The sequence below is a fragment of the Sarcophilus harrisii genome, chromosome 1 (assembly GCF_902635505.1).
Source record: "Sarcophilus harrisii chromosome 1, mSarHar1.11, whole genome shotgun sequence".
Taxonomy (NCBI): Eukaryota; Metazoa; Chordata; class Mammalia; order Dasyuromorphia; family Dasyuridae; genus Sarcophilus; species Sarcophilus harrisii.
This window is the reverse complement of record NC_045426.1, coordinates 55,019,911-55,038,033: the sequence shown is the minus strand read 5'-3', so window position 1 is coordinate 55,038,033 and position 18,123 is coordinate 55,019,911. Positions and strand designations below refer to the sequence as shown.

At 42.4% G+C, this 18,123-nt stretch overlaps 1 protein-coding gene across 1 annotated transcript in view; it reads right to left on the bottom strand.

Moving 5' to 3' along the window:
* GRIP2 (glutamate receptor interacting protein 2) overlaps window positions 1-15,695 on the bottom strand; it is a 165,374-nt gene extending 149,679 nt beyond the window's left edge. Inside the window, exon 1 of the mRNA XM_031964425.1 lies at window positions 15,656-15,695. Within this exon, the coding sequence (XP_031820285.1) occupies window positions 15,656-15,695 (40 nt within the window). The remainder of the gene's footprint in view (window positions 1-15,655) is intronic.
* Between the last annotated feature and the right edge of the window lie 2,428 nt (window positions 15,696-18,123).

The window sequence follows — 18,123 nt, the reverse complement described above, 5'->3', positions numbered from 1 at the left end:
CTGATCCACATTCTACCTGTCATTGCATTTCAACAAGGCTCAGTTCAAATGAGCCTCGAGTGAGCCCTTGAAAGAACTCTATTGAACTCTTCTTTGAAGCATTTTAGGATCCTCCCAGCAAGAGAGTCTCCTGGTCTTTTGAACTCCCATAGCACCTTGTCTATACTTTTCCTGTGGCATTAACCACACTCTACATTATTCAATTACATGCATATTTATTGAATTCTTACTATGTGTAAGGCATGGTGCTAAGAGCTGGAAGGTAATAAGCTACATTTCAGAGAGCTCTGTGACAGCAAGGAACTCCTACAGACTTTTCATTTGAGCCTCATAGGTCTAGAAGGAAGCAAAGGAAGGGATGATTACCCCCATAAAGAAACAGGCTCATACTAAGTGAAATGAACAGAACCAGGAGATCATTGTACATGGCAACAGCAATTTTATACGATGATTAATTATGATGAATGTGACTCCTTTCAACAATAAGATGGTTGAGGCCATTTCCAATGGTCTTGTGATGGAGAGAACCATCTACATCCAGAGAGAGGGATGTGGGAACTGAGTGTGGACCAAACACAGCATTCTCACTTTTTTGTTGTTGTTCACTTGCATTTTGTTTTCCTACTCATTTACTTTCTTTCTTTGATCTGATTTTTTTTTGTGCAGCAAGAGAATTGTTTAAATGTTTATACATAAAAAAGAAACAGGCTCAGAGGGATTAAGAAACTACTAATGGTCACAAAGTTAGTGAAGATAATGCCGTTTTACCCTTTTCAGAGACATTTGCACTTCAAAGAGTCATCTTGTAAATCTATCATAATGAAACTCCAAATAGTGGGATTCTGGGCCAGGGGTGCAGATTGGTGTCTGTCTTTTGTTTTCAAAAAGGATCAGCATCGGGATGGCTTGACTTGTGTGTGAATTGGATTTAAGTGAAGCAGTTACACAAAGTCATCAGCCTCATTCTCTTCTTCAGACTCATCAGTATCCAGTGGCAGGATAAAAGTCCTGGAAATCAGTAGATGATCTTGGGGTCTTCAATGACTGACCAAGCCCTAAGCACTCCATAGCACCTGCTTTAGCCATCTTGGTGGACATTGAAACAAACTGTTCTTCTCCACTCATTCCCCCAGTGTATAATAGGGACTTGATAAATGTTTATCTTCTTCCCTTTCTCTTCCCCCTACTAGCATATTTAATTGTGCCTTCTTTTGTATAATTGATCCTCCAAATCTTCAATTCATTCCCTATTCACCTCTACCTTGCAGAATCCCTCGATTATTTCAAAGCTCAGTGCAGGTTCTAGCTCTTCATGGGGCTTCTTTTGATTCCCCCAGTTATTAGTACCCTTTCCCTCTTAAAATTAATTTGTTTTATTTACTTGTGTACATGCTGTACTGCTCTCTCTCCCCCAAACTCCATAGAACATAAAACTCTCTCGTACCAAGGACTATTTTACTGATGCTTTGTATCTCCAGCATCAGGATCCAGGATGTTTGTTGGATTGAAACGAGTCATTCATCTATAAGTCCCAAGGTTAATTCATGAATCTGGAGGAGTCCCTTCTATGTTCTCCTTACAAGTTCACTATTAACGCTGACTTGACACTTTTCCTCATTAGTAGAAAACATTTTAAAAAGACATTTTCCAACATCAGCCTGTTCCTTAGTAATAATTACTGTTACATTATCAGGTGTGTAAATTCTCTTCCATTAAACCCTTTCAGATCTAATCTAATCTCAAGCAGGCCTTAGCAAAAACTCCCCCCAGGTGGCTCTTCCACCATTGCTGCTTCTGTTGCAATTACAATCACATCCCAGATGCAATTAAAAGCAAATAAATAGTCCTTCTTCACACTCCAAGTAAACAATGAAATATTCATTCATTGAAGGCCAACAATAGGAGAAAAATGTAAAGGTTTCTAAGCAGAAACCCAGGGTTCTATATGACAAGGAAGATCCCTTCCAATGCCTTAGATTTTGTGATCAATCACTATCATCTTCACTTTATCACCTTTGAACCTGTATTCATACGATGTCTACTTCCTAGAATGGGCTTCCTTTCCCCTTTTCCTTCATTATTGTTCCCATACCATCTCTGCCTATTGAGCATCTGCCAGCTTCAGTTTCCTTATCTGTAAAATGAGGATAATAATAGCATCCTACCTTCCAGGGTTGCTGGGAAAATCAAATGAGATAACATTTATAAAGCACTTTGCAAACCTTAACGTGTTACATAAATGCTGGCTATTATTATTTAATGTGTATGAGAAGAGCTGGGGTCCTGTGGCAAGAATACTCATTTTCGGGCCAGATGATTTGGGTTTTATTCCTAGTTCTGTCCCCTTATGAGTCATGTTTTGCTGTCACCCCTGATATTTTGAATTTGTTTTCCTCTCTGTAAAATGGGAGGGAGAAGGATCATGCCATTTACCTGCCATCACTACTTTATAGGGATGTTTGAGGAAAGACTCTTTAAAACTTAAAATGAGATTGAATTATGTGCAATTATAAATTCACACACACACAACACACACATACATACTACCAAATGAATGAAAGTTAGGGTTAGCTTTCACTTAGGGTTAAGGTTTTTTTCAGTCATTTCCAACTCTTTGTGATCTTATTTGGAGTTCTTGGCAAAGAGACGAAATAGTTTGCCATTTCCTTCTCTAGCTCATTTTACAAATGAGGAAATTGAGACAAGCAAGGTTGAGTGACTTGCCCAGGATCACACAGCTAGTATATATAGGAAGCCAGATTTGAACTCATGAAGATGTCATCCTGACTTCAGGCCCAGAGCTCTACCCATTACATCACCTAGCTATCTTTCTGCCCCCCCCCACAGGTTTAATAAACCTTATTAGAATTAATATTATTTTAATTTATTTTTTAAATAACAGTTTTTTATTTTCAAAAAATATGCAAAGATAGTTTTCAGCATTCACGCTTGCAAAACCTTGTGTTCGAAATTTTTCTTCCTTCCCTCTCCCTCCTCCCCTAGACAGCAAGTCATCCAATTAGGTTAAACATGTGCATAGAATTATTATTTTAAATGGAAGGACCAGATCATGGAAAGCCTTGAATACCAAGTGGTCAGATTTGAAAAGTCTATAGGAGAGAGAACAGGAGGAGTAAAAGGATGAAAGCAGTATTTTAGACAGATGAATACAGCAGTGGGTCAAGCTAGTGATTGGGAAGCCTTTATAGAATCTTACAGAGCTTGATTCCTACCTCTTTCCAAATAAGCCTGAATGGAATTATAATAATCCTCAAGCTACTTAATGATTGCCCAGGAGCTTACCTATCATCTGCAGGTTTTATTATAGCCACAGGCTTGGGTAGTAGAACCCTTATTGTTTCAATGATTAGGATGCTTCCCTCTATGTCGGGACTTGAGTTCCTCCTGCCCTCCTCTTCCACCCACTCAGGCCCTGCTCAGCCAGAGCCCCAGGCCACATTGGTCCTGAATGCCGCTTCATCACTTGCTATCAATAGACCTGCCCCCAGGCTCATGCAATCAGGATGTTAACAGAGCAGCAATGATCTGACTGACCATTTCAAAGATGGATTATTCTGACCATTTCAATGATTAAGTCCATCGATTCTGCTGGCTGGCTGGATTGATCAGCTCATTCCTACTGCCAAATGACCCACAGGCTGGGACGCTTCATCTTGTCATCCCCACAAGTCCAGCTTTGAAACTGTTTGCTTAGTCCAAGCGGCTGAATCTGTCCTCCCTCTTTCTACCCCCTCCCCATTTTTTTTTGATATGAAGCTTGCATAGTGGATAGTGTTTCGGGCTTGGAGTAAGAGCTGGGTGTATATTCTGCCCTGAAATTTTCTAGTAGGGTTGCCCAGGACAATTCAACTGACAAACATTTCTTGCTAGGGAAAAATAAGCCTGGTTCCAACCCTCCCGGACTTATCTATACTTACTCCTTTCCAAAACTCAGTTTTCTTATCTATAAAATGGGGATAATAATAGCTCTAATACCTACCTCACAGAACTGTCACAAGCCTCAAGTGAGATAACATATATGATGCACTTTGCAAACTTAAACTGCTCTGAGTTCTTTCTACTGTGACAATCGCTGAAGGCCTACTGGGGGTGAGCTCTATGACAGCAGGGACTGGACATGGGTCAGATTTCATATCTCTTCCAGCCCAGGGGATCCAGGATTCAGATATGGAAAGGACTTGGGCATCATCCAGTGCACTTTGATCATGTTAAAGAGAAGGAAAGTCTGATACAAAGAGGGCAGTGGGCTTGCCCAGTGTCACAAGAGTAATAAAGAGCAGAGTCTAAAAAGCCTAAATGCTAACCTGGGAATCTGAGTCTAAACCTAACTTCCTTTCCACTACACTGTTTGTTTAACAAATGAGTAGACAGATGAATGGAAAAGGCCTTTGGTATCTGTTGGGGGTTGGCACAAGGCAGAGACAAATGCTCCAAACAAATGTTACCTCCAAGAAAACAGCTCTGATTCCCCCAGGAAGTCTTCCCCATTCTTATTTTCCCCTTCAAGAAGCACCTTGAACCTCCAAGATTCACCTGTTTGCCTGTTGGGGTGTTATATATTTCTGTTTCTTTCTTATTTCCCTCCTAGGCTTTAAGATCCACGATGCTAACAGGCTGTATTTTATTCAACTTTAGACCTGCTTAGAGTGTTCTGTATATAGGAGGGACTCCATCAATATATCCTGAGTTGAAAAGATGGTGTCTGTCTGATACCATCTGACTCTATCATATTTTGAAGACCTGCCTTTTTCAAAGACATCCCAGCATTCTTGTGTCCAATGCTACATGAATGGAAGGAAGAGGATTGATACCTTTGAAGCTGTAATAGGAATGACTAGAAGACCCAATGGGAAAAGTGATTAAGAGGAAATCCAAAGAAGAGGTAATAAGAAGGGTACAAATAGACAGGTAAGTGGCACCAGTGATCCTATGAGATTGTGAGTAATAAGTGAATGTCCTAGTTGGGCCATGTAAAGTGGGGAAAAGGAAAAAATAGTGTCAAGGAAAATGGAGGAGAATCCATTCAGTTTCTCAATTCAAGTTCTCAGTTGGGCAAATAAACTGTATACAAAGTACTGTGCACTCTCTTTTTGTGATGACAAAGTATTGGAAACTGAGGAGCTGGCCATCGATTCAGAATGGCTGAACTAGTTGTGGTTTATGATTGTGATGGAATGGTAGTATCGTGCTATAAGAAATGATGAGCAAGTAGATTTCATAAAATCCTGGAAACACTTACATGAACTGATGCAAATAGAAATGAGCAGAACCAGAAGAACACTGAACATAGTAATAGCCATATTGTACAATGATCAACTGTGAATGATTTGGCTCTTGTCTGCAATACAATGATCCAAGACAATCCCAAAGGACTCAGGAAGAAAATGTTATCTACCTCCAGAAAAAGAACTTGTAGAGTCTGAATGCAGATCGAAGCATACTTTTCAAACTTTTCTTGTTTTTTTTTCTTTCACAACATGACTAATATGGAAATATGTTTTTCATGACTACAGATATATAACTTATATCAAATTACTTGTGTCAGGGAGGGGAAAGGGAAAGAAAGAGGGAGAAATTTTGAAATTCAAGCTTTTTAAAAATGAATGTCAAAATCTATTTTTACATGAATGAATTGCTCAACAACAAAGTACTATACTAAGTCCTGGAGAAAATACAAAATTTAAAAAAGACAAGATTCTTTTCCTTATATACTCTATAGTTTAAAAGGGAAATGAGTCACATAAAGGCAAGGTGATGCAGTGGATACAGCGGTGGACCTGGAGTCAGAAAGACCTAACTTCAAATCTGGTCTCACTTACTAATTGTGTGACCCTAGACAAGTCACTTAACCCTATTGGTCTTAGTTTTCTTATTTATAAAATGAGCTGGAGAAGAAAATGGCAAACTACTCCAGCATTTTTGTCAAGAAAACTCCAAATGGGCTCACTAAGAATTGAATATGACTGAAAAGAACTGAACAACAAATGTGACATATTCAGATGACTATAATACAAATAATAAATGAGATGTACATATGAGAGTTACAGATTGCACAGGTACTGAAGGTCATCAGTGGCTATGAAAATCAGGGAAGACCTCCTGGAAGAGGTAGCTGTGGAGGTGAGCTTTGAACTTTAGCAATCTCATGTTAGGATTTAGGATTTTATGCTGAAAAAGATGTTGTGGATCATCCAATTTTTGTAAAAGAAAAAAATGAAATCCCAACAGGTCAAGTGGTTTGTCCCACACAATAAGTCCAAGGATTTGAACTCAGTTCTTCTTACTCCAAAGATCGCTGTCAATGTGTATAATTGCCTCTCACACTAGCAACAACTCTTGGGGGGTGTTCTCAGCCTCTTTTAACCCAGAGAGGAAAGTGATTTGGTGTAGATTGCACAGAGTAGAAACACAATTGCTTAGTTTTTACTTTACTACTTTTTTCATTAGGCTAAGTAACAGATCTTTGAAAGTTTATAGAAGGAGGAAAAGAAGGAGGAGGAAATTTTATAGGGAGCTTATAAAATTTCCTTTTCTAATGATTTTTAAGCAAAAGAGTAAGCAATGACCAATCTTCTTCCCCAATAAGCCACTGAATCCCAGGATTCTAAAGTTGGAAGGACTATGCAGGGCTGTCTAGTCCATCCCATACTTGCCCAGAATTCCCAAATACAACATAGTGAAAGCATCTAAGTTGTACAGTGGAACTATCAGACTTGGCGTCAGATCCTGCCTCAATCAACATGGGAACTGATTGTGCTTCACTATATACAGTTAGGTGGGGCAGTGGATAGTGTGCTGAGTCAGGAAAAGTTGTATTCAAATCTGCACTCAGATACTTACTAACAAATCAGTTAATTTCTGTTTGCCTCAGTTTCCTCAAAGGTAAAATGGAGATTCTGGAGAAGGAAATGGCAAACCATTCCCAATATCTTTGCCAAGAAATTCCATAAATGGAATCATGAAGGATGAAAACATATTTACTTGAAAGTCTTTGTTTTTCTTTATTAATTGGGGGGGGAGAGAGAGACAAAGCAGGTTTTCAATATTTGAAAAAAAAATAATTTAAAAAATGCTGCCTCAGACATTTCACCCTATGATTCTGGTCAAAATCACTTAAAGTCTCCCTGCCTCAGTTTCTTCATCTATAAAATGGGGGGTAATAACAACACCTACTTCCCAGGACTGTTAGAAAGATCAAATGAGATAGGATTTGTAAAATGCTTTGCAAATCTTAAAGTACTATTTAAATGCTAGCTATTATTAAATTCTTAAGTAATATCTGTAAAGGTTACAGTGCCATCAAATCTAAAGTGCAGTTGGGTCTTTTTTCTAGTGGTGAAATATTTAAATTGCTAAAGCAATTTGCAGGCTTATCTGCACTTGAAAGTCCCTGGTCACTGAAAAATGTTTTAACTAATTTTTTTCTTCTCAGCACCTACTATATTATAACCTCTAAAAGACAAAAGAGTATTAGGGAAGAGAATTCCATTTCCTAAGGCATAGGTTCAGGGAAATGGCATCAAGGAGAGCTAGTAGGCATGAAAATCCCATATATGTGGCCTAGAATCCAAGGGCAAGACCCCAATCTCGGAATGGAATATCAGAAAGAAATAACTAATGCAAGCAGTTAAAAACCAGCAGGACAAAAGAAGGACTCAAGACTAAGTTTGGCTATATAGATTTTGTTCTTTTCAAATTTCAGGAAAAAAAAACAACAATAACAACAACAGCCTCTCCCCCATCTCAGAAGTTACCAAACTAACAGCATTGGCTGTACAGTGTGATGCAGGAAATCATGATTCATTTAGAAAAGATTTTGCAAAAGTTGGAAGATGGGATATCTTTCACAGAGAGGGTACCAGAAATGGATGACCGAGTTATTTTCTCTCTCTTAATCTGTTTTCTTATTTATACAACAAACATAACATTTTCACTCTCTACCCACAGGTCTCCAAACCCTTAGGCATCACAGAAATCTGGGAAATGTGAGTTGCTGTGATTGTGATCTGTGTGACCTTAAGCAAGTCAATTCCCAGCACTAGGACTAATTTCCTTCTCTGTGGAAACACCCTCAGGCACACAGAAAGAACCTACCCTTGCCTTTTTCCAGATCTGACTTTTCCTCCAAATCTGACAATCCTATCAAGTCAACCAGACATATTTAGTCCAATGCCATTTTTTTTTTACAACTGAAGAAACTGAGGTCCAAGGAAGTCAAGTGATTGGCCCAAACACACACAGGGTGGACTAGATGACCTCTAAAGCCTCTATTATAAACACTTCAAATCCTTTTATCCTAATGCATTACTAACTGACAATATTTCATCTATTTGAATCTTTTCCTCCCCTGAACTCCCACTGCACTTGCTCATTGTCCAAAGTCCTCCTTTGGCATTTACCTTTCACTGTCTGGTATTTTTACTTAGTCTTACAGGATCATAGATTTTTGAGCTGTGGGGGATGCTAGAAATAATCTGGTCCTTTAAAAAAACAGATGCAGAAAGTAAGGTCCAGAAAGATGAAGTCTTTTGCTTATGGGCACAAAGATACAAAGAAGGATTGATGGGTTTGACCCCAACTCCTGTGATTCCAAGTCCAGTATACTTGTTACACAGATGTTAAAATTTAGATTGTTAGCCCCCTGGGGGTAGAGGCCATACCATTTCTTTTTTTACTTTTTTATCCGCAGGGCTTATTTAGTACAGTGTCCTACACAGAGGAGAAACTTAATAAATGTTAGCTAAAACTATATGCGCTGGGGAGGAATTATAGAAGAAGAAGGGACTCTTATCACTCTCTCTTTCCTCTTGTCTTTCAACCTCCCTTGATTAACCTGCACTTGTCACAGGGTTGAGGACACAGTAGACACAGGTTATACAATGGCAATAACAGCAGATCAGAAGGCAAAATTCCAGGGCCAATTCCCAGCTTTGCTAATAATCATCCTCAGTTAATTCCTCTATAGAGAAGGGATAATGCTTGCCTTGACTAACAGAGTTGTTAGGAGGATCAAAAGAGAAAATGGCCTGGAAAGGGCTATGAGAATTCTGAAGTGTCCCACACATGTACAGGCAGAGCATGATTGCTATTCTAGAAGAAATATAATAAAGGTCTTGAGTAAACAAAAATGTTTTAATTACAAAAGCTTTCTAAGCTGCTATTTCAGCACAGATTTCTTGTCCCCTGACATTGTCGGGAGCCCCTTCCAATATTAAGTCCAGGCTGGTTTTTCTTTCACACTTCTCCGTCCAGTTTGTCTGCTTGGCAGGTTGCTTTCCTCCCCTTGGTCAAATACTAGCTTTCTCCTGACAGCTGAGAAGAAGAAAATCCTGTGTCTCCAATCTAATCTCACTGCAGGGAAGAAATTTAGGTTTCTGGTTGGGTTCCACCAACCTTCTAGCTTCATGGTCCTCATTCATTTGTAAAATGAGGGGATTGGAGAAGATGGTCTCCAAAATCCCCTCCAAATCTCCATTATACATTCTCAGGGCCCTCTTAGCTGCTACATTTGATATTCTAAGGGCCCTCCCAGCTTGGATATTAGGCATTCTACAGATAACACTATATTGCAGCGTCCTCTCTGTTCTGCCATTTTGTTTTCTAAAGTCCCTCACAGCTCTGGCATTCTATGGTTTAAAGTCCCTTCTAGCTCTGACATCTTGTGTTCTAAAGTAACTTCTGGTTCTGACATCCTGGGTTCTAAGGTCTCTTCTGGTTCTGACTTCTTGAAGGTCCCTTCTAGCTCTGATGTCCTGTGTTCTAATGTCCACCCCAACTTTTACATTCTGTGTTCTAAGGTCCCTTCCAGTTCTGGCATCCTGGGTTCTAAGGTTCTTTCCACCTCTGATATTCTATGTTTAAGGTCCTTTTCAGCTCTGATATTCTCTTTTCTAATTTTCTGCATCATTGTGTTATCTCTAACGATAGCTGGTTTCATGGACAAACTCAACACCCTACCCAGTAGCTTTGGGTTGGATAAAAAAGCCAAAGATGATGCTGTTGAAGATCCATCTGCCTTTGGATTCCAAGGCCACTCAGATGGTAATAAAGGATCCTCAAGCACAGAAACACCAAAACCCCATCCTTTCCATTCAAGATATTGCCTAGCTTATCTGACTCATAGAGTGACTAAAGCATCATTAGAAAAACCCATGACAATGTTTGTTCTTCCCCTTCTGGGAATTGCCTCATTTGTAACTCTGCACCTGAAAATCCAAGTGGGGCTGGTTTACTTGGTCTTCTACTGGTCACTGCTTTTCATCATCAAAAACTATTGCATGATCACAGCATAAAGAGAACCTACACTGAGAATCATAACTGACGCCCTTCAAGATCAAGAGTCTTGTTCAAAAGAACTTCAGTGTTTTATCCTTACATGGAGGATCCTTACTCATAAAATATGATTGATACTTTTATACTTCATACAATAGAAATTTCCTTAAAATCCATCCCTCACCTTCAGCCCTCTTTTGTAACAAAGGAAAACTGAAGCAAAATGGATCACTACCTGGCAGTGTATGCAGCATTGTCGCCCTCTGCCTCTTTACCAAGGCTGGGGCAATATGCTGCATCATCTGTTCTTTGGGACAAAGTTCAGTCTTTGCAATTATCTAAGTCTAACTAGTAGTTCTTTATTCATCTATGTTACATATAGTATATTCTTGGTATTTATTTGTCGGTGTACATATTGTTTTCCCTAAAAAGAATGCAAGTTCAATGACAGCAGGAACATTTTTCTTAATACATGTCATATGGGATAATAAAATATAACATAACATAATATAGCATAATATAATAATAAAGTGCTTCAAGGTTACAATTATATGGTGCAGGGAATAGAGCACTGACTCTAAAGTCAGGAGGCCCTGAGTTCAAATCTCTCATACATTTAACACTGACTACCTATGAAAACTTGGCCAAGTCACTTGACCCACTTGCCATGCAACCAAAAAAAAAAAAAACAACACTTATCATTTTATTTGATCCAGACAAGGATCCTATTATGAGAAAACTGAGACTGACAGAATTTAAGTCACTTGCCCAGAGATACACTCCAGATAAACATTTGAGAGCAAATTTGAATTCAGATATCCCTGACTACCAGTCCAGTGTCTTAGTTCCTTTTTTGTTTTTGTTTTTGTATCCCTAGTTCCTAGCATAAAGCCTGGAATACAGTAGGCACTCAATAAATTCTTGCTGAATTGTTGAAGTTAGTTGTTGAAAATTAAATTCATGAAATCTTGATCTAATGACAGTGTTGCTATTCTCTTTTAGGCTCAGTCCTTGAATATCCTTGGAGCAAATGTACTACTAGAAAGTAAAAATCAGAACATGTCTTGTAATTTCACAAAAACACCTGAAGCTAAATGCCTCTGGGTAAAATAAAATTTTAAGTCTATCTAATCCTAGTTTATCTTCAACAGAATAGAGTAAAACAGGAGGTTTCAAAGTATTGTTTGGGGGAAAGGACATTGGATTAGTGGTCATTTGGGCTGAAGCTGTGGTACTAATTCACTGAACTGCCTGACCCACAGGTACCTTTGCTACTCTCTACCTTAATTCTTTCATCTGAAAAATGAAGCTAAAACAAATTCAGCCTTCTCCCTCTAGCATCCCTGTGCTGTGGTGAGCATCCAATGACATCATGAAATCACCTCATCATGAGATAACAAGACTTTGGGTGTCTCTCTGCCAATAAAGTGCAAGCTCTGGTAGTTTCTATCAAGCTGGGAGTGGGTGAAAGTGTGTTATGATGGACTAAGTTTTGTATTTGCCACTCTCTATCTGTGTGATCTTAGACACACACTCTTCTGGAACTCAGTTTATCTATCTGTTAGGATGGGCAGGTTGGAGTAAAGGAAATATTCTTAAATCTGGGGTCTGAGAGTTTAATTTTTAAAAATACTTTGACAACTATACTTCAATATAGTTGATTTTTCTTGGTAATCCTAAATATTTTATTTTATGCCTTTAAGAACATTATTCTGAGAAAAGAACCACAGGCTCACCACACTGCCCAAGTAGGCTATGACTAGGTACATTATGGACAGGCTATGGGGTACAGTCAAGAAGGCAGAGGCTCTGGAGTCAATTTCAAATCTCACCTTTGGTACTTACTACCTCAAGTAATCTTGGGCAAACCATAGTCCCTCTGGAATTCATCTATAAAATGAAAAGCTTGTGCTGAGGACCCTTTTAGGGAACCTTTCTCAGCCCTGGGGAGGAGAGTTAAAACCTCCTCCTTTTATAGTACAGTTCTTCTGCATCTCTAATATGTGTCTCATGATAGATTCTGTCTAGTTACCTTTGGAGAGGTTCATCCCCAGACTGACCACAGGATGATGACCATTTTGACCATAGATCCGTGAACAAGGCTCAGCCTTGTTAGCCTTAGACCAAAATTCCAGATCTTTGAAGTAAACAACTCAGCAGAATTCCCTCTTCTCTTTCCCCCTTCACCAACTGAGCTAGAGAACAAGGAGATTCCTCAGTGCCCTGAATCTTCTGCTAATGGCAAAACAATCCACATCCTGAATTTCCGGAGAAGTGAAGGAAGATGGGGGGAGGGAGTGGGCAAAGTCAGAATTTTAAGGAAAGGAAGTGAGAAGAGGCAACAGGTGCTTCTTCTCACTTGAAGAAGTGAGACAGGTGGATAGATGCTTCGGCCAGAGGTATATTTACAGATAGGTAGCTGCCAGTTTACGTTCCTTTTACAACACGCCTTCCTTACATCTCTTTAGATTATCACAACTTCTCTGAGAGGGCATTATCATTTCCAGTTTACAGAGATAGAACTGCTGGAGAGGTTATGATCTTATTAAATCAGAGGTTAAAAGGACTTGGGGGGCAGCTAGATGGTGCAATATATAGACCACCAGCCCTGGAGTCAGAAGACCTAAGTTCAAATTTCATCTCAAATACTTACTTTTGTTAGTGTGTGTGATCCTGGCAAAGTCATTGCCTTTCCAAAAAAATAAATGAACGAATAAATGCATAAATAAACAAATAAATAAACTTGCAAACAAATAAATAATAGAACTCATCCCAGGTCACACAGGCCTACGTCAAACCTAGATTTTCTGACTCCCAGGGTGCAGCCTTCTCCTTTCAAAAAAAGGGGGAAGTGGGACAATTCTCTATACTCCTCCCTCAAAGTCACATGCAAATGGTATGAACTCCTCTGCAGCAGGGGAGCCTCATCTGCAGAAATCAACAGAAGTCAGTTTGTAGGAAGCTGATTCCCCATTCTTCAAGAATTTGAGCATCTGCTGTGTGGGGATAGTGGAAAAAAGAGAAATAACATTCCTTTCTTTCAATGAGTCTTCCATTCTGTTTGGGGGAGACAGGACTCACACAACACATTACAGAGCAATGAGGTAGTGAGGATACCAGGAGTATGAGGGTGCTGGACAGCAAGATCTCAGTTCAGATTCCTCCTACCTCTGACACTCATTAGCTGGGTAATGAGAGGAAACTAACAACCTCTCCGGCTCAGACAACTCTCTGAAACTTGTGATCCAAATAGGAGATCCAAGAGGAGAGAGGAAGAAAAGAAGAGGGGGAAAGGCGGGAAAGAGAGAAAGAGGGGAGAGACAGAGACAGAGAGAGGAATTTAGCTAGAGAAACTGGATTAGAGGATTTCAGCCATTGTAGAGGAGGACAAAGGTCACAGCATGAGGAAAGATTCAGAGGCAGGGATATGTAGGAGATATCTGAGGGAGTGAGGGGACCACCTGACTGGAGCCAAGGTATGGGTAGGCAAATGATGGGAAATGAGGTTAGATTGGGAAAGTTAGGCCAGATTCTAGAGAACTTTGAGTGTCAGAATGGATGACTAGGTTTCCTTTCTCTCACCTTAAGTGAGAGACAAGTGAAACTGAGAAACTCTAAATATAATACCTTTGGACCATGGAGGGTCACTTTCCCCTCCCTCCCCCCCCCCCCCCAGGATGTTAGTGGTGAAACAATAACATCATTAGATTGAATTCTTCTCAGGGCATCACTCATTTGGATCATCGTGTTCCTCTTCCCCCCCCTTACCGGCTAGTCTCCATGCTACTGGACACATCTGAGGACAAACCTAACCCCATGCTTTAGATCTTTGGGGAGATGACAGCTCTCTAGGCATTTGAGCACAAGGGATTTGACCCATAGGGGAAGGCGCTAAAGCAAGGCTGCTCTAATCCCAATCTAAAGCGGCTCTACTCAATCTAACCCAGAGCTGCCCCCAGCTCCCCGTCCTCACAGCCTCAGCTCCTGGAAAAAGCCCAATTTAGTCCGAGCCCGGCATCTGGGCATTCAAATAATCCTGCCACTAACCTCAACATACAGTCGGGGACTTCAGTGCTCAGCTTCTAAGTGGGTGTGGCCCGGAAAGCAGGATGTTGAAAGCAAGCTAGCTTCTGTCTAGCGTCCTTCCCTAGCTACCCTGCAGTCTGCAGGGAAACCAGAGAATCTTAAAATCTCGGAGCTGCAAGGGACCTTCAGAGTCATCTGGTCTAACCTTCCACACCTAGTGTAGGAATCCCTTCTGCATCTCGTACAGGTGGTCATCCGGTCTCGGCTTGGATACTGAGCGTGACAGGGAGATCATTATCTATCCGGGCAGCCCTTGGTATTGTTGGACAGCTCTCATTGTTAGGAAGTTCCTTCTTTTACAAAGCCAGGTTCCGCCTCCTCGTCTCATCCCGCCGGCAGTACGAGCTCTGGCCTCTGGGACCACACAGAGTAAGTCCGCACTCTTTTGTACATAAGAGCCCTTGACAGTGGTCGTGACTTCCCTCCCAAGTATTCTCTTCTCCAGGTTAGGTCCCCTCTCTCACATCCCATCTGCGGGGTTCTCGTCATTCTCCCTCCCCAGTCCCCCAGCCCCTAATTCACAAAGCTCAGCTCCCAGTCCAGAGAAGAAGAAACTGGATCAGAAGCGAGCTGCGGCAAAGGTTATTCCTCTCCCTCCCGAGCCGGCATTTCTCCCATGCGGAGCTCTGCCTCCACGGGGAAAAGCCCCCTCTCCTGTTCCTTTCTCCTGCCCCCCCCCCCCCCCCCCAGTTCTAGGCTTTTCCCTGGCTCCCTCCCAACTCCAATTCGAACTAGTTCCATTCACAAAGAAGCCCAGGTCGTCACCGGGGGACTTAGGCTTGAGACAAGGCAGGGAGACAGGACTTGGGGTGGAATGGGCTGGGGCAGACTGGGATAACCCAGCGAGGTCTCTCCGCCCTGGCAGCCGAAACTCTCCCGGTGCTGCCCTGCTGGAACCAGACCCAGTCCCCACCCACTCATCCAGGGACCGTGAGATAGAACCAGCCCCCTCTATGCCAGGGCCCAGAGACACAGGACGGGATGAGCCAGGCAGGGTGCACTGCCACCGCAGCCTCCAGCCCCCCCCCTCCCCGGGCTAACCCTCGGGGCTCCATTGAGTGGGCAGACATAAAGCTCTTCCACTCCTTGGGGTCCCGGCTCCCACACTTGAAGCATCTCTGCTTTCCCTGTCCCTCAAGTCAAACAGCAAGTGGGCGACTCTTTGTTACAACTGTCCAAACGGGGCGAAAATCCCACCCACAGGAAAAGTCAAGTCCAACGGGAGAGTCAGCGAGCAGGGCGGGAGGACTCAGGGAGTCCGCCCGGGAGCACTCACCCAGGTCCGCCTGTGAATCCTTTTTCAGGCCGCAAAGCATGTCGGCTATTGTCTCTCAAGGCATCCGGCTAATTGCAATCCCCGCGCCGGAGCCCGCTCTCTCCCTCTCTCCGGCTCGCTCTCCCCTCCCTCTTTCCCTCCCTCCTGGCCCGCCCGCCTCCCTCCTCCCTCTCTCTTTGCCCGCCTCCCCTCCCTCCTGGCGGCTCAAGTCACTCACTTCACAGCAGCAATCTCGCTGGCTGGCAGGCAGCCTCGCGCCTCTCTCTGGGCTGCTTGGAGAGCCGGGACTCCGCGCCCCCGCCCCACTGCCCCACGGTCCCTTAAAGGCGACCAAGTCCCGGGGCCTTGGTTTGGAGGAATGAAGGTCGGACCTTTCTCACTGCGCCCTGCCTCCTGCCCATCCCCCTTCCCAGCTTTGAATGTAAGGTCCTTGAGGGCAAGAGCGAGCCTCCTCCACGAGACGGAGGTCTATTACTTCCCTCACCCCGAATGGAAACCCCTTGAAGAAGAGGGCCAGCTCGCTAAGCTCCCTTCCCGAAAGGAAGCCTCTTGTGGGCAGGGTCCAACCAGCTCGCTAAGGCTAAGAAATCCCCCTACTAAGTGTAAGTCTTTGAGAGACCCTAGATAGCTCACTTACTTGTCTGCATTATAGAACAAGCAGATTTTTAGTAGGGAGACAGAGAAGGAAAATAAGGAGGTTGGGGACACGGGCGGTTTCATTGCTCTAGGAAACACTCGAGTAAAGAAGCTTCTTTTACCAATATAGATTGACACCTTTTCTGAAACTGAAGAGTTCTGAAACCTTTTCTTTTCATCATGGTCCCCTTTTCGCAGTCTGCTACACGGGACCTTTTCTTTGAATAACGTTTTTAAATAAGAGGAAAAATTTCTCTTTATGAAAAATATTTTCCTCCATCCAAATTCATCGACCCTCAGAAATCTATCAGTAGTTCCCTAATGAAGAACAGAAAGTTGCCCATGGTTTCTCAGGCTTCCTTAAAGTCTCGGCTTAAGTTCCACCATTTGTAGCATTTCCTGAACTTCCCATCCCAACCCAATACCCTCCTTCTGGGATTACAGTCCTCTGTTCTGTATATAGCATATATATGTATTTGTGTGTGTGTGTGTGTGTGTGTGTGTGTGTGGGGAGAGAGAGAGAGAGAGAGAGAGAGAGAGAGAGAGAGAGAGAGAGAGAGAGAGATGCTTTTATGCTGTCTTCACCACTAGAATGTAAGTTCTTTGAGAGGAGGGAGTGTCTTTTGCCTTCTTTATATGTCCAGCACTAAACACAGTGCCTGACACATAGGAAGGACTTAGTAAATGTTTGTTGACTTCCTGAATATAACACTGAGCTTTGCTGATCTGCTAAGATAACAGCAAGGATTTGTAGGAAGCTGTATCTGGACCCAGAGCTTAACAAATGGTTGTCAATTGGTTGATTGATTAAAAGTGAAATCATGTGTGGAACAAAACAAACCTCATGGCCTGCTCTTATAAAGGGTATCCCAAAAGTTCTAGTTCAGCTCAAACTAAAACTCTGGGGATATCCAAGATTGGGAGACTGAAACCTGAGTTCTTGTGGGGCTCCGCCATTTGTAAGATGTACAGCACTGGACCAGTCCCTCCCCCTTTCTGAGCCTCAGTTTCATACTCTATAAAGTGAAAGATTGAGTTATTTTGTCACCTTTAAGTTCCCTTCCCGTTCTGTAATTCTAACTTGACCAAAGTTTTTAACTTTCAAATAAGGGATGGGGGATGTCCCCTTCAAAGGACTTCTTGGCTCTTTAAAATAAGTAAAGGCTCTGAGCCCCAGCTCTTTCAGGGAGAGGGAAAGACCCCAGTGGCCCCAAAGTGAAGAAGAGAATGATTAAAAGGAACAGCTGGTTGTGAATGACAAACAGTCCCTCTTGGCTTGCAGGAGAGGCAGGCTCTGGGACATTAAAATTCACATTCCTGTGCTGTCCCCTCCCCCTCCCCCCAGCCCCTGTAGATGTGGGGTATTTTTGGTTGTCTAGTTATATATTTGCTCCCAAGAGCACCGTGAGAAGTTCTTGAATGCCAAGGAGTTAGGGAGAGGGGAAGGTGAGGGTGGTAAGAATTATTTTTGGATGTCCTCCCCCCCTCCCAGTCCCTGTGTCCCTAAAAGAGCTTCTGCAACCAGACCTTCTATGGCTGGCTGTCACAAAAACCCAGAGGCATGGCAGGTGCTAAGTGAACAGAGGAAGGCTGCCTGGGGCTTCCCTGGACAGGCTCCAAGGAGACAAAAGCCAGGCTTTTCACTGCCCCAGGAGTCTCCAGGATCTTACAGAACTCAGTCATGGTGGCAGGTCCACCAAAGAAAACTTCTGTGGGCTTGTGCTGCCACAACTTTTCCTTCAAACCTGGTAACACCATCGTAGTCTTCGGACACATCTAGTCCAACACCCTGAATTTCAAGCTGCGGAAATTGCTCAGTTACCAGATGCTCT